The 16912-nt window shown below is 43.1% G+C and overlaps 1 protein-coding gene across 2 annotated transcripts in view; it reads left to right on the top strand.

Moving 5' to 3' along the window:
- Nucleotides 1–16912, top strand: part of DCX (doublecortin) — a gene marked incomplete at both ends in the record, with an annotated part of 100180 nt that overhangs the window by 58959 nt on the left and 24309 nt on the right. Inside the window, 2 exons of one of the 2 annotated variants that reach the window (XM_080795659.1) lie at nt 14548–14650; nt 16643–16765. In XM_080795659.1, coding sequence (XP_080651785.1) covers nt 14548–14650; nt 16643–16765 — 226 coding nt within the window. Of the gene's footprint in view, nt 1–14547; nt 14651–16642; nt 16781–16912 lie in introns of both variants that reach the window. The other variant, XM_080795658.1, reaches the window with a different exon arrangement.

The raw sequence follows: 16912 nt of genomic DNA, 5'->3' as shown, positions 1-16912 counted from the left end.
TTGAGCTGGCTCTAGAGAATTGCCAGTCTGCCATCCACAGGTGGAAGCAAGGAGGCCATCTTTACAGCTGGGGAGTGGAGAGTGTTATGGTTGTAGCAAAGGTAACATCTTGACAGTTGAGAGACGCCCTAGAGCTGGGTTTCTCCAGCCTGGCGCTATTGATGTTTTGGTCTAGATCTTTCTTTAGTTCTTTGTTGTGTGGCTCTGTTCTGTGCATGGTAAGACATTTAGCAGCATGTCTGGTCTCTACCCACTAGATGTCAGTAATACCTCCACCACCAGGTTGTGGCAAACCAAAATGTCTCCAGATATGTCTTTGGGGGAGTTAGAGGGAGGCAAAATGGCCCTGGGCTGAGAACTGCTCTAGAATCTAGGATTGTGAAAGCTCATTGGTTTTGAACTTTCTAGGATTCACCGGCTTCTAATTATACTTAGAACAAGGAATTTAAGGTTGTAGGCAGAGGCATCTGCAATTCCATCCTTCCCCAGTGTCCTTTCACATCTAATGCCTGACTCAGCTCTTCCATTAAGCACTATGTAGTTCCTAAGAACCCTGAACCCTCAGAATTTTCCTCCAGTCCTACTTAATTGCAAACTTAAGGATAGACAGCTCCTGGTTTTCCTTGGTTTGCATGCAAATTGGGACAAATTTGAAAACACTTTTTTATTTTTTGCAATGAATTCAAAAGACATGATAAGTTACTGTTTTCTTATTTGCCTTGGGCTTTTACTTCTTCATTTCCGTTTGTTTCTGACTTTCAAGCTATGACATTCTCTTCAGTTAAAGTCTGTAGCTGGTGAGGTAGGACACCCAGAGGCTAGAAACAAAGGAGAGAGGATGGGGGAAGAACTGAGTCCAGGAATCTCTGCTCCGGAAAATAGTTGCAAGAATATTGTATCCACTTATTTATCATCCAACTCTGCCTGTTTTCTTACCACCACATTATACTGACCCTTTTTTCAAAATGTGAAGAGGCAGTCCATGCAGTTTTGTTCCTCATTGTTGCCCTTGTGGTGGATTTTCAAATCTATCAGTAGTAGGAGTCTTATAAAGGCCTGTCAGAGCAGCTTTGTGGACTGAAACATGACACAGAAAAGACCACAGGGCATAGTGCAAATGACCCTAGATCAGGAGTCCAAATCCATGTTCTATTCCCTGCCTTCCTCTTTATTGACATTTGAGCTTGCAAATTACCTTGCCTTGGCTGAGCTTCAGGTTCCTCATATGTAGGCTGGAACCACCTATTTACTTACATGGTAATTTTACAGCTCAGATGAGACAATGAGGTGAAAGCAGCATGAAACATGTAAAAGCTTTTACATATGCAAAATGGTTTCATCATTGCTTAATTGCAGTTCACACCTCTTCATTTATTCTTGCCCAGATGTTACAGGAACCCACTGGGTGGATGGCACATTCAAGGCCATGATAATAGTTCCTTTCTCTTGCCTGCAGTGACAGACCTACTCCCCAGGCCTTTCTCTTCAGATTTGCTCTCTACTTTCTACCCTGCCCTATCCTGCTCCATGCCCTAGGAGGCTGACCCATGTCAACAGGCTCCCTTGTCTTCTGAATTCCGGTTGTGTTTAGCTCATGGGTAACACTGGCAGAGAGGAGAAAAATAATGTTAAGCTATTTATTCCCTGGCCCCCTACCTAAAAAGTTGTTGGGCGTCTTTTGACTGAAGGTCAAAGCTCCAATCAGGGAGATCTTTTCATATCATTTTTATGTTCTCTCCTTTCTCTGGGTTCTGGTAACTTCCACCTCCCCTCTCTCTCTCTCAGGAATAAGGGTGATAATGGACCCCACTGTTACTAATCCTGGGATACTGCTGTATCCCCTGTGGCTTCTTTGTACCCTGCCCATACTTTTGTAAGCAATTCCCTTTGTTAAACTACTCAGTTTATCCACTCTGAATCTGTCATGGATTTCTTACTGGGACCCTGACTGGGACACCCAACCAATCTCTTTCTTTTCTTCTCCCCTGATCTTTTTTTAGTACTAAAATCTAGTCTGATAAAGGAGGGACATTATGTAAGGAGTGCAGTAGGTTTATGGCCATTAGCATTCTGGGCAGCCATGTTGAGAATCAGCTCCTAAGTCACCAGGTCAGAACATTTGCAACTGAGCTATATGTTCCTTACCAGTTGGGTAGTCCATGCTCTTGTCCTTGCTCCAACCAACCACTGAGGCACATTTAGAGGCCATGACTCTTATGTCTACTCTCTCCCACAAAGTTCATATCCTTGCTAAATTCCAGCATCCTGGGAGGCAACCATCTGATGCACACTCCAGTCCCTGGTTTGCTGTAAATCAATTTGCACCCCTCTGCTTCCCTTGGACTTAGTTTGCAGAGAATGAGCTTACATCCTTTTGCTTCCCTTGGACTGGAGTCTCAGGAAGCCTGGGAAGGGGGGGTACAGTTAAGCCTCTGGGATTCCACCACAGCTGCCAGCATTCTGGCCCTGGTGTCTCTGCTCATTAACTGTGTCCAACTTGGAATGTTACAGAGACTGTCAGAGCTAGAAGAGACCTTGGAAATCAACTAGTCCAGGGGTTCTTAGGATCTATAGATAGGCTTTAGGGAAATATTTAAGCCCTGAAATGATATGAAAAATTAGCTGTCTATCTACATATATGCATTTTTCTGAGAAGATCCATAGCTCTCATCAAATTCTCCAAAGTGCTTGTAACACAAAAAAGTCACAGACCTCAAAAGTTTCCAGAGAAGCACCCTCACCTTAACAGCAGGGGAAACTGAGACCCAGAGAGAAAGCAAATTATCTGATTCCACAGTGAGTCAAAGGCAGGATTTCACCCAGGATCTAAGAAGATATTAACTTCCTTTTTGAAACAAACCTTTCCTTTCTCTCCTGAATTCCAAAGCCATATTCCCACTGTACTTCATGCATAGCAGACACCAGATAACTTGTTAAATGCAACTGATAACTGCAATGGGCCCTACAAGTAAACTCTCTTATTTTAATTGACCCTGCTGAACAGAATCTGGACTTGTGTGGGGCTCAGGGCCAACCTTAGAGCTTAGTGGTGCCAAGGGATCAAGCAGGGTTTTTCCACCCCAGTTCTCTCTGATGAATGGAGTTCTGTCTCGTCCCTGTTTCTCTGAGCCAACTTGTCCCCAGGGCCCTGTGGAAGGGCAGGTGTCGGTCCTGGGCATGGACTCAGCAGCCCAACTCCAGTGCCTCTGCAGCTGTTCTCATCCCTATGAGGCCCCCAGTGGGAGCTGACACAGAGACTCTTGGAAAATGGTAAAGAAAAGCTAAGGAAAAAACACCCTTGAGCATTGAGGGGTTGCCAGGCTTCCAGGGGAGCTGGCACTGCCTAGCTCAGGTTATTAAATCACAACCATCTTCTGGAAAATAGGATAGAAAGTCTTGCTCCTTCCCATCTCCACTTCTATGCTCTTTTTTTTCCCCCCAGGGCACAGATATTTTCATACTACCCAGAGTGCCCTACTGGATTTCCCTACCCAGGTCTCCCCACCTAGGAAATAAATGTTTTTGCTGTGTAACTTAGGTATCCCATGTGTCAGAGTGAAAGGAGTCGTGAGTCCTAGTATCAACTCTGTACTAACCAGCTCTGCAGTCTTGCACAAGTCACTTAACCTTGATGGGCTTTCATGCTTCATTAGTTTAAAAAAAATGGGGCTAATGAACCAGATGAGGTAATGGAGGTGAGATCACTTGACAAATGCAAAACAACAAAAGGTCATTATGACCTTTGGCCATTCAGAGATAAGTTGTTTTAAAGGCAGAAAGAATCATCTGGAGGGCTGATAGCCCAGCTGAGATCTGGATTTCAGTTTTGCATGGGAAATTCCAGAAGGAAGGTGGAAGGAGAGTCACCATTGGCTATGTGAAATCTGTTGACAGAAACTCAATCTATTCCTGAAGTTTTACGTGCTATTTTACATTCCAGAGACCAATGAGAAGAGCTTCTAAGGACAAGTCACTCTTCACCAGATGAGGAAAAGAATAGCCCAGTCAGGTCTAGTGCTGGGGGATCAGAGGGAGTTAGCCTCACTATGACGTGACATAGAAATAGGTAGACCAGCTTGCAGATGGGCATAGAATTCCCAGAGGGTGGTGCAAGACAGTGGGAACAGAATATCCATCTCTCCCACCACAAGCATCCAGTGGACTGTTTCCTAAGGCCCTCAGGATGGGTCACATGTTAAAGCTAAGCAAGACAAAGGAAATCAGAGATATGGTCAATGGCTTCAAGAAGTAGATGCCTTGAAGGATGAAAGAGTGAGATAGGACAAAACTCATAGGGCAACTAAGGTGCTTAAGAAATTGTCTTTAGTTGGGGCAGCAGCTTCACAGCTCATTGTTTTATACATATAACTAGAAAGCATACAGGGATTTTTTGGTATATTACATCACTAAGGGTTTTTAATTGTGGTAAAATATAGATTACAAAGATTCACCATTTAACCATTTTATGTGTGCAATTCAGTGGGATGAATTACACTCACAGTGTTGTTCAACAATCACTACTCACCAGTTCAAGAACTTTTTCATCACCCTTGACAAAAATTATGTAAGTATGAAGTAATAACTACCCAATCCCCCTTTCCCCTAGCTTCTGGGAACCTCTAGTTTACTTTGCGTCTCAATGATTTTGTCCCTTCTAGATATTTCATGTTAGTAGAATCATACTGTGTTTGTCCTTTTGTGTCTGGGTTGTTTCATTTGGCATAATGTTTGCAAGGTCCAGGCCACATGTATCAGAGATGCATTCCTTTTGTGGTTGGATTGTATGAGTACTGTGTGATTCCTTTGTTAAGTATTTAGTTTATCCATCCCTCCATTGCTGGACACTTGGATTGTTTCTACCTTTGGGCTATTGTAAATAATGCTCTAATGAACATGGCATACAAGGATCTATTCAGTTCACTGCTTTAAATTTTTTTTTTTTTGTATATACCTAGAAGTGGAAGTGCTGGGTCTTATGTTGTGATAATGCTATTTGTAAGAAATATATATATTTGGTCTTTGTCCTGTTTCTCTCAAAGAGTTCCTAAAAATTACTTTAGATATTAAATATAATATTAGATACCCTAAATATCCTAAGGGATGAGTGACAAAGGTGTCTTTTCTTATGTTAATGAGGAGACTTTGGGAAACCACCTAAGGATATGGGCTGGTTGAGGAGAGAATCAACCAGGTGATTTGTAGTAGAAATTTTAGTCCCACCCCCAGATCTCTGGAGAGGGGAGAGGGGCTGGATATTGAATGGATCACCAATGGCCAATGATGTAATCATTCATGTCTATGTAAAGAAGCCTCCATAAAAAAAACAAAAAAAGAGAATTTTAGGAGAGCTTCTCCCTTGGTGAACACATGGAGAGGCAGGGAGAGTGACACACTCAGAAGGCTTGGAAGCTATGTGTCCTTTCCCCATTCCTTGCCCTATGCGTCTCTAAGGAAGTGCAAGCTAATAAGAGAAGGCAGAATATTCAGTCCCTTGGCTATCACTATACATAATAGATAAACTAAAAGTAAAAGACGAAAGTGTGTCAGACCATGATGCTTGGCCAAATGTAGATTTCTGTGAGTCTGAGCTTGGGCCACTAACCTCAAAGCTGCTCCCATCCCTGCAAAGTAAAAATTGTGCAGGGGCCACAGAAAGTCCTTTTAAGATGTCTGGTCACCAAGAAGGTAGTCAACGTTGGGGAAGGACCAAACAAAGAAACTACTGGAACCAGGGAGTGTAGTGTGAAGGAATTGTTTCATTTTGTGGATCAGTCTCATCAGCTTCCTGAGGAGCTTTTATTGAAATGGATAATGAGAGTGACTAATTTAGGGTCTGTGTCTTTGGGTGTGAATGCTGCAGAGTGGAACAGCCTTCCCTTGAGAGTTTGCAACACAAAGCTTGTTCTAACACAGGTCTGGAGTTCAAATATATGGTCTTCATGTCACGAGGGAAAGCACTACTGAGAAAAGGTGGCCCCATATTGTTAGTGCCTCTTGGCACTTGCAGAAGCAAATTTACATCTTTTTTGGAAGAAACCAACCCAAATCTAGACCCCTCAATATTCTTCAAGACCTAGTTCAACCAAATAGGAGCTCACCATAAAAAAAAAATTTATCTATCAAACATATAAGAAAACAAGCCACCACAAGGGAGAATTAGCTCAAACAACAGTTTTGGATTCCCAAGGACTTCAGATACTAGAATTAATCAGATAGAGGACATAAAACAACTTCAGATGGATTGTTTCAAGAAACAAAACATGTAATCAAAATGGGATAAGAAAAAGAGATGATCAGCTATGACCAGGCAAATTTGGGGGAAAAATGAAATAGAATTCAGTGAGTGGGCCAAACAGCAAATTAAACACATCTGAAGAGAGAAAGAGTGAACTGGCAGATATGAAGATTTTTTTTTCCAGAATGGAATACTGAGAGATAAGAAGGTGGAAAATACAAAGGTGAGGTTGAGGCATGAAAGAGAGTAGGAAGGCTTACCACGTGCTTGATTTGGACATGACCCTGGGGGAAGATATAAGATGTAACAAGGAATGGTGAGCAAATAAACTGGTAAATATGTAGGTAAATCTGAACAGTATTAACTGTATAAAGTCACACAATAATGACTAATTTGTGGAGTGAAATAAAAGAACTAAGAGTCTGAAGCAACAACAGCACATAAATTGAGGGTTACACAGACTTATATATATGATTCTTTAGATTTGATTGTCAAGAGGCAGCTAGCTCTGTGAACATCCTGGAAGATATTCCGTTCTGTAGGTACAAGGAGCTTCCAGAGTGAGGCCCAGAAGGAGGAAAGGTCTTGATGTGTTTGAGTGGCAGAAAGCAGGCAGTCTGACTGGAGCTGGCCAGCATGTGTGGTATAAGAGATAGGTATAAAAGTATAGGTATAAATGTATAAAAGTAGAGCCAAGGTCAAAAGCTCAGAGTTTATTCTCTCTAAAATGGACAGGCTGAAGGATTTTATTTTATTTTTTTAAAGATTTTATGTATTTATTTGACAGACAGAGATCACAAGTAGGCAGAGAGGCAGGTAGAGAGAGGGAGAAAGCAGGCTCCCTGCTGAGCAGAGAGCCCAATGTGGAGCTTGATGCGGGGCTCAATCCCAGGACCCTGGGATCATGACCAGAGCCAAAGGCAGAGGCTTAACCCACTGAGCCACCCAGGTGCCCCGGGGCTGAAGGATTTTAAACAGAGGAATGATATGAGTGATTAAAATTATAAAGTACAGGGGTGCCTGGGTGACTCAGTCTTTAAGTGTCTGCCTTCGGCTCAGGTCATGGTCTCAGCATCCTGGGATCAAATCCCCCATCGGGCTCCCTCCTCAGCAGGGAAGCCTGCTTCTCCCTCTCCCACTCTCCCTGCTTGTGTTCCCTCTCTTGCTGTCTCTCTCTCTCTGTGTCAAATAAATAAATAAACAATCTTTTTTAAAAAAGATTTTTAATTTATTTATTTGTCAGGGAGAGAGAGAGAGAGAGAAAGAGAGAGAGAGAGAAACAGGCAGACAGAATGGCAGGCAGAGGCAGAAGGAGAAGCAGGCTCCCTGGTGAGCAAGGAGCCCGATGTGGGACTCAATCCCAGGACGCTGGGATCATGACCCAAGCCGAAGGCAGCTGCTTAACCAACTGAGCCACCCAGGCGTCCCAATAAATAATCTTTTAAAAAATAAGAACAAAATAAAATTTTGAAGTACTGTCGTGGCCATGGTAGGGAGAGCCATATGAGTGTATGTGTATGTGGTTGTGGGGATGTGCTGCCAAGACACCAGTTATGAGGCTATTGTACTAGATCTTGGACTAGGCCAGTGACAACAGGGAGGGGGAAATGTAACCACTAGTAACAAATGACTTTTAAGTTTTTGGTTTGGGCAACTGGAGGAATTGTGGTACCATTTAGAGGAGGAGGAGAAATGAGTTTAGTCTTGATTTAAATTTGGGATGCCCATTCCTCCATCTTGGTTAAGTGGAGCTCTCAAGCAGGCAGTTGAATATGAGTCTTGAGTTCAATGATAAGAAGGGCCTAGAGATATTAATGTGTGAGTCATCAGTATATAGATAGTATGTAAAGCCTAGTAAATAAATGAAAATGAAGAAGAGAGGGGAAGAAAAAGAAGAAAGGATATCTGAGAACTGAGTACTGGGGCTTTCAAAAATGGAGCAGTCTGGAAGAAAAAGAGAATCTAGCAAAGGAGGTTGAGGTGGGGGAAAACCCAGAAGGCTGTGGGATCCCAGAAGCGGAGAGAGGCAAGTATTTAAGGACGAGGACTTGCTCAACTTATGCCCGGTATTGCTAGGAGGTTGAGTAAGATGAATCCAGAGATGTGACTGTGGGATCTGACAACATGGAAATCATTGTTGACCTTGACAAGAGCAGCCTTGTAGAGTGAGGGAGATGGAAGCCTGGTTGGATTGGGTCAAGGGGAGAACTGGAAGTGTGGAAGAGAACATAAGATACTACAAATATAGAGGTAATTTGAAAATGGTAAAAATATTTTACAAATGCAAGTGGCATTGTTATTTTGTCACCAGAGATTTTAGGGAAGTTCAAGACATTGAATAAACATATCTGTGCCAATAGAGGTTCTGCAGAACCAAGGAACTGTTTACCAAGGCAAAAATGCTGTCATGAGAAACCACAAGTAAGACTTCAAGATAACTACAGGAAAACAACGTTGATAAGAAAGCCACGGTGGTCTCAGAAACATTGTCTCAGCTCACCAAGCCAACCCTATGCCAACTTCTGGAGCCCCACCGGGGCTGCAGGCAGGAAATGTTCCAGAATAAGAATGGTGGTAACTTTTAGAAAAAGCTGTATCTGTAATATTTACTGAATCGTTCATTAACTCATTTTGCAAAGCTTGCCAGCCACTCTCTCCATGCACTGGGCACACTGTTGGCAAGACTGAAGAATCAGTGTGGTTTGTCTTCCTCGCCGCAAGATTCCCTCTTCTTCACCACTGAGGCCACACCTCTTCCCATAGGCACTCTCTGCTCTTCCCTTCACTCTGCATCTCACCAGTAGGCAACTGTATGCTTTGTTTGCAAGGCTGATAGATGGGTCCAGGCACTTGTGCTTTGGAGAGTTAGAATCTCTGGGACCATAGCTGATGAGATGCAGGTCTTCTTTTCTAGGGCTATTGAGAAAAGACCAGTTCCTGCCTTGATGAACTTACCTAGACTATCCTTTACTCCTATCTCCATCCACCTGTATTCTACACATCCCTCAAGACTCAGATTATTTGGAATCTTCTCCTCTGTCACCTTCTTTCCCACTTCTCATGATTAGAATTGTTTTCTTTGGGGCGCCTGGGTGGCTCAGTGGGTTAAAGCCTCTGCCTTCGGCTCAGGTCATGATCCCAGGGTCCTGGGATCGAGCCCCGCATCCGGCTCTCTGCTCAGCAGGGAGCCTGCTTCCCCTCCTTCTCTCTCTGCCTGCCTCTCTGCCTGCTTGTGATCTCTGTCTGTCAAATAAATAAATAAAAATCTTAAAAAAAAAAAAAGAATTGTTTTCTTTGTCTTCTGTGCTCCCCTTGCTCTTAATGTCTCTGTCATAGGGCTATCAACAGCCTACCTCACATTCCAATTATTTGTGTGGTTCTGACTTGCTTATTATGCTGGTAACTCCAAAAGCAGGGTACTTTTATTGTCCATGTGTGTATCTCTCACAGAGTTCCTTTGCCATAGTAAGAGCTTCATGAATGAATATTAGTGGACTTGAACTTCCAATGAAAATATTTGGCATGTTGAAAGTGAGTTGCATACATATATAAGACCTTACTTCCTGAGATAGCATTTCTTGCCGAATACTTAGATCATGAAATGGAGAATCTACTCTAGAAGACCTAACTTCCAGGGGCACCTGGGTGGCTCAGTCAGTTAAGGCATCCAACCCTTGGTTTCAGCTCAGGTGGTAATCTCAGGGTCGTGATCTCTGGATCATGAGATTGAGTCCTGTGTTTGGTTCTGTGCTCACTGGAGAGTCTGCTTAAGATTCTCTCTCTCCCTCTCTCCCTCTGTCCCACTGCCCCAACCTCAAAATAAATAAATATGTCTTTAAGAACTAACTGCCAGCATCTGGACATGTGGAGAGTCTAATCAAGCTTAAATTGAGCTACAGAGAAAATTTGTCATTCGCAGCTAATATGCCTGCCAGTCTTTCTTTTTTTTCTTTAAAGGAAGAACACTTGAGTTAATGGTTCCATGTTAGTATGGGTTGATTTTATTGATTTTGTGCTGGCAGTTGATTAATTACAAAGACAGGCATCGTGCTTTTTTGTTGTCCCTGACTTAAAAACTCAGGTGTGACTCATGCAAAAGCTGATGTCACAAAGACCCTTGATCTGAGGATGCTGTAAGTGGTATCATAATGATTATTAGATTTACCACTTCTTTTGCCACCTCATGACAGAAATGTTATCTCAAAAAACTCAGTTGCAAAATTTTGCATTTGCCACGTAAGTGAAGCTAGACTTTCTGTCACTTTACCTCCATGGAATTTTACAAAGCACGTGTAAGTGTGAGTTTCATTTGGAAATTATTTCTTACACTCCATTCTTCTCCTTATCCTCCTTCTTTTTCTCGTCCTCCCCCCCTTCTCCTTGTCATCCTTCCCTGGCACATACTCGGTTGCCAGTTACAACAGTGAGTAGGAATCTTCTTATCTTGGGAACCCTGGGTGGCTCAGTCAGTTGAGCATCTGCCTTCAGCTCAGATCATGATCCTAGGATCCTGGGATTGAGTCCTTCATCTGGCTCCCTGCTCAGTGCGGAACCTGCTTCTTTCTCTGTCTGCCATTCTCGCTCTCTCTGACAAATAAATAAAATTTTAAAAAGAGAATCTTCTTGTCTGTAGAATCATGCGATCCATATAGATGCTTTCTCTTTTCTATCTAGTAAAATGTTCTAATGAGTATCCAGCATTGATTAGGACAAAGGGGGACTCTCCTGTTTTAGGCTCTGTGTAAGCCTTTGACATCAGGGCTTTAGGAAAAGCACCCTCTCTCAGGCGATTGAATTGCTTTGTCCTGAATTGACTCAAGACAGCCTGAGCACTAGTCTCGACTCCGCCATGAGCCATCTCTGTATCCTTGGGCCACTTTGACTCTTTGTGTTTTGGGTTCCTCATATTTAGGATGGAGAGCCTTCTATTTCCTCAACTTTGTAACAAAGGCAGGGAGAGCTGTTGTGTCTCAGTATTGAAGGCCTTTGGAAAAGCTGGGTATTCACAGGCATACTGTGAACTTGCCTACATTTGGGAGCCAGTAAAATGTAGGGAGGGATCACACAAGAAACCTGATGCTGAACAGCTGGATTGCAAAATAAATGTTTTAGAAGCCAGCCACACCATTGTGAGTTTGTCAGAAGCATAGGGGGCTTTGCCTTTCTTAGAATCTCCCCAAAGGAGGGGTTATCCAAAGGCTTTTCCCAAAGCCTGGGTGGGGGCAAAAAGGCTTGGGGTTGAAGGAGGGTGGGTCATTGTAACAGCAACCCCCAGAGAAATCTGTGAGGGCTTTGTTGTCTTACAATAGGATATCATGGCGTGTCACTGCAATGACTGCTTTTTGAGCTTTTGGATTTTCTTCTTGGAAAGCAATTTCCACAAACATCTCCAAAATGAATGTTCTGGTGACTTTTGGGGGCAGGGTTGACTTTTGAAGCATTTGCTCAATTCTTTTCATGGCTAGTAGTTGGTTGAAATTTTTCTAGTTCTTTTTGAGTCACTCTAATTATTTACATTTTCCTTTAAAATCATTCATTTCATCTAAATTTTCAAACTAATTAGCATATTTCTGCAAAGAAGAACTTCTGAATGTATAATCATTATTCCTTTCTTATTCCTAAATTTGTGTATTAGTGTTACCTTTCAAAACCTTTCAATGTTAGCTCCTGTTGTCTGCCAACAAAAAATTTCTTTTTTGTTCCAACTTTTTTGCCTTTGTATATCCTTACAAAGTCTCCCTCTTATTTTCTTTACATTTGGTTGAGGCAAAAACAGCCCTTGCTAAATTCTCACTATGTGATAAGCACTCCACCAGGAACCATGGGGAGATATAGAAAAAGGGGTAAACTTGATTGTTAGATTCAGGAAACTTGGGAAGGATGAGGGGAATACTCATGAGAATACAGGCAGGTCTTGAAACAAAGTGCTACTTCCTGGAGGCTACTACCAGAGGGACACTCAAGGATGAGGTTTCCCTAAACTAAACTAAACTAAACTTAGTTTAGGTTTCTCTAAACTAAAACTTAAGTCAGGTCCAGGGCCAACCTTGAGCACGGGGACTTTGCAGAGATCTTCAGGGTCAAGGAGGCACCAGGGCGTAAACAGTTTGGAGACACACAATGTATCAGAATTAGGGGCTTCAGGTTTTCTTGAGCCAAGGTCCAAGATATCAGTTGGAGTCAGCAGCAGGGTGCAAAGCCATGTAACTTCTGTCATTGGATTTGCCACCAGGGCAATATGGAGGATGCTGATTGAACTAACAGTGCCAGCCAGTGACTGTGTCATTTGGATATGGTACTAAGAAGTTTCCACGGCATCTACAGATACTCCTATCCTAGCATTCATGACACTACATTGAGATGCTACATCCTAGCATTCATGGCACTCTGTTGAGTATCTCACTCCATCAGACTGTGAGCTCCATGAAGTCATGGACTGAGTCTTACACATCTGTGTCTCCCCAGTGCCTGAACTATGCATGAGTACTTTGTATTAGTGCATGGCCCAAAGCACAGTCTTTGGAGTTGGATGGATCTGCTTTTGTTCAGCTTCATTACTTTCCACCTGAGTCATCCATGTATTGTCTCTGGGCCTCAGTTTTCTCATCTGTGAGACAGTGATGACAATAATATCGACCTCTATAATTTGGGGTGAGAGTAAAATGAGATGAAAGGTTTGGAAGTACTTAGCATACTGCCTGTCACAAAATAAGCATTCAGTTAGTGGTAGCTCTTAATTGTCATTACGTGATCACAGGATGAATGGGTGAGGGACAAGTGGGTTGAAGAGGGATGTTGGCCTGTTTGATGAGGTCAGGACCCAGGGCTGGGAAGAGGCTTAATAGGAGCAACACTGGCAATCCTCCAAGTCTCCCTCCCTTATCTTGGCATCTCCTGGATGATCGGGAGGCTGAGATAATGGGGATAATCTAAGCATCTTTTGCCTTGTGTAAATCTTGCAATCATCTTGGCTGGGTGGGCAAGGATAGAATAGACCCTGGGTAGGGGATGATGTTATTAATATAAACATTTTTTCAAATGTGAAATATTGCTCTCTGCCCCCAGAAAGCTGTTATTAATTTGTGAGCACTGTGCCTTTGGAAAGCCATTGCTGGCAGCTTGAATGGGTAGCTTAGAACAATTAGGAGCTTTGAACACTTTCAAGTTAAGGATTGGGATAAGAATGTTTTGATTCTATGGTGTCTCCTGGGATTTCTCTGGTGTGCTGGACTAATTATCAGATGTAATTAGGAAGCTGAGAAGTGGAGAGACTGCAGGGAGCAACATACTTTCCCAGGGACCCTCATTTCTTTGTACAGAAAACGGGTTAGGGAGACTATCACTCTGTTGTGGCGAAGCAGCAATGCATAGGGCACTAGAGGGCAGGAAGGATCCAGGGAACATGGTTTTACCAGCAGAGCCTCAATCCTATGGGGACTCATTGCTCTTGATTAATTTTTAAGTGGTCAGGACAGCTTTCCCCCTTGTTCTTGAGGGAGGAATGGTATTCTGGGCCACATCCATGTTCTTGGTCCATTTTTAGCAAAATTCCAATTTCCTGGGTCCAAACCAGTAAGGAATTGGTACCCTTCTTTCAAAACTCATGGAGATGAAGAGAGGAACTTCCACATCTTGGTCAGCCACAGGGTCTGTCTATGTGGCTCAGAAGAACTTTCTCATCTGATTTGGCTTACACCTTTGGCCCCAGAGTTGGGCTAGGAGCTCTGTCTTTGAAGCTCTGAGAAAAGTAACATTTGCAGGACCAGATACTTGTGAACCTTTATTCAAAAGCAGAGACATTCCCTTTGGACATGGTCTTGAAATTTTTGTTGTTGTTGTTCTTCTTCTTCAGTGGAGACACATGAGTGGGGAAGGACAGAGGGAGAGGGAGAGAGAATCTTAAGCAGGCTCAGTGCCCAACATGGAACCCAACTTGGGGTTCAATCTCATGAACCTGAGATCCTGACCTGAGCCGAAACCAAGAATCAGATACTTAGCTGACTGAGCCACCAAGAATCAGATACTTAGCTGACTGAGCCACCGAGGCACCCTAGTCTTGAAGTTATTCTTAATGCAGTGGAAACAAGATTATCACATATGAAACATGGAAAGACAATAGCATTCCTCTGTATCTTTATTCACTGGGGGTTATGATGGAGACCATGAGCCTGGTAGTTTGAAAAATGAAGATCCCTGGGGCTTAAGATGATGGCCCAGATGTGAAGCTTCTCCCCCCTCCCCGCCAAAATGATATTAAGTTTATTGTCACAAGATTATCACATGTAAATCCAATGTCTCTGCTCTCTCCACAGGTAACCTGTCTCCATGATTTCTTTGGTGATGACGATGTGTTTATTGCCTGTGGTCCTGAAAAGTTTCGCTATGCTCAGGATGACTTTTCTCTGGATGAAAATGGTAAGCACAACCACTGGACTTCGTTGCTCCATTGTTCACCCTCCTTCTATCCCTTAGTATTTCCATGGGTTCATATGGCCCAGAGAACATCCATGCACAGACCCTCAAGGGCAAATATTGTTATTCATTCTCCTGTATGTTGGGCTACATGAGTCACTAAGTGAAAGGTTGACTGAATGTCCCAGATTCCCAGCCTCCAAAGTCAATAAAACTCACTCTCAGCCCCAATAGTAACCATATTTCTCGAACCACATATTGTGTCACATGGGCTGACAGGTGCAATCAAACTATGGGAAGGAACATTTGGAGTCAGAACTTGGATATTATATGTATAATTTTTTTCTAGTCAACATCCTCCAGTGACTTGGCTCATATTGATGGTTCCATTTTAGAAAGATTTTCCACTGTGTTGTTAGTGTCAAATCTTTCCCCTCTTCCTGCTTTCTGGCTTGCTGCCCCATTCCCCCTGCTTTGTGACTCAAGATTCCAGAGGTTGTTAATCTCAGGAAGGAGGTAAACATCTGCCCACCTCCCTTTGCTTGAGTCCAAGTTCCATGTGGAAGTTAATGGTGAATTAGCTCATACAGCAACAAGGTTAGGATATGATCCTGATGGGAAGATACATTCAAAACATCTTTCCCAATTATGAGGGGTAACATGAGAAAAACAAACTGAATTGTATTAATATAGACTTTACCAGCAGCTCGAGTGACAAGGACTCTGACAGAGGTGGCATTTCTGCTGTGTTCACTTTGAGAAGAGACAAATAGCCATAAAACAGCTAAACAAATCCCAGGCTATCTCCCATTTCCTATACCTTTTATATCTCCAGCTCTGGAAAGTGATCCCTGAAGTTCATCAACCAAAACAAGAAGTAAAACAAACAGAAATGAGCTTTCTACTTAACTTAGTTTCCCCCCAAAAACTCAGTTTGCCAGAAAAGATCCCCTAATCTTTGTGGGTAATTGATATTTCAATATATCTTTAAGTAGGAGGTGACAAGGAAATGTCCAAAGAAAAGACTGCCCTCTACCTAGCCATGTGGTTCCATGTTGAGTTTTTCCGTGGCTGGAAAAACTACACTGGAAAGAACACTAGATTGGGACTTGGGAGACTTGGTTGCTAGTCCTAGTTCTGCTGTTTCCTTGCTTCACAGCCCTAAGCAAGAGGCTTACACTCTTTATAGTCTCATCAGCAAAGCAAGTATGATAATTCTCCTAATGCATTAGCATGATCAGTGTCCCCAAACTGCCACAGTAGGGACTCTGAGTGACCTGTAGGAAAGGTGCCCCAAGCATGGCAGACTGAAGTTGAGGCAAGTAGCAGAAACATTTGGCAGATACCCCTACACACCCAAGAGCTTTCTATAAGCTCTGAGCAACAGAGTCACTGCTGGATCTTTGATTTATTAAACCAGCACAGGGATTTATGATCATGCACATTGAAAATCAAAAAGAGGTCTGCAAATGCGTGGTGGTGGTGGTGTTAGTGCCTATTTATAAAGTGACATGACATCCCTAATATGCCTATTACAATACATGGCATGTAATGAACAGTAAATGGCAACTCCCTCTTCCTTTAAATTACTCATGAATGTTTCATCTGTGTGGTTGCAGCCTCAGAGCTGTCAATCTCTTCTTCAAGGAAATTAATTCATTATGTCAACAGGTGCTATTCTGAGACGTGGCCGGGGTGCCCACAAATGATTGAGTTGACTATTTAATAACCCACCCAACCTGCTTTTCAACTTCTTCACTTGTTTCCATAATCCAGGGATTTAAACACCTGGCTTGGCCCAGATGAATTCTGAAAGTTTCTCCCATGCCTCCCTGCTCAGGGCCATCGTTCCTACCAACAATAAGGACCACCTCGTAGTCCTGAACCATTGGGTACTTTGGCCCATGCTGGTTATTCTAGTTTCCAGAAGTTGGTAATATGCCAAAGGCTCGTTTCTCCCCTGGCTTTACTGCACCGTCTGTTCTTTTGTACCAGAATGCCGAGTCATGAAGGGAAACCCATCGGCCACAGCGGGCCCAAAGGCATCTCCAACGCCTCAGAAGAGTTCAGCTAAGAGCCCCGGCCCTATGCGCCGGAGCAAGTCTCCAGCTGACTCAGGTAACGACCAAGACGGTGAGTGCTCTTCTCCTAACTGTGCACGCTGACTTCATTTAAGGAGGCCCACACCCTCTGCATGCAGGGGAATGAGTTCCTCATGAACACCACTGTATCTCCATGATATCAGCTCTCTCAGTTCAGAGACTA

This window comes from Martes martes, assembly GCF_963455335.1.
Source record: "Martes martes genome assembly, chromosome: X".
Lineage (NCBI taxonomy): Eukaryota > Metazoa > Chordata > Mammalia > Carnivora > Mustelidae > Martes > Martes martes.
Note: the sequence above shows the minus strand (reverse complement) of the source record. Positions and strands in the feature narration are given on the sequence as shown.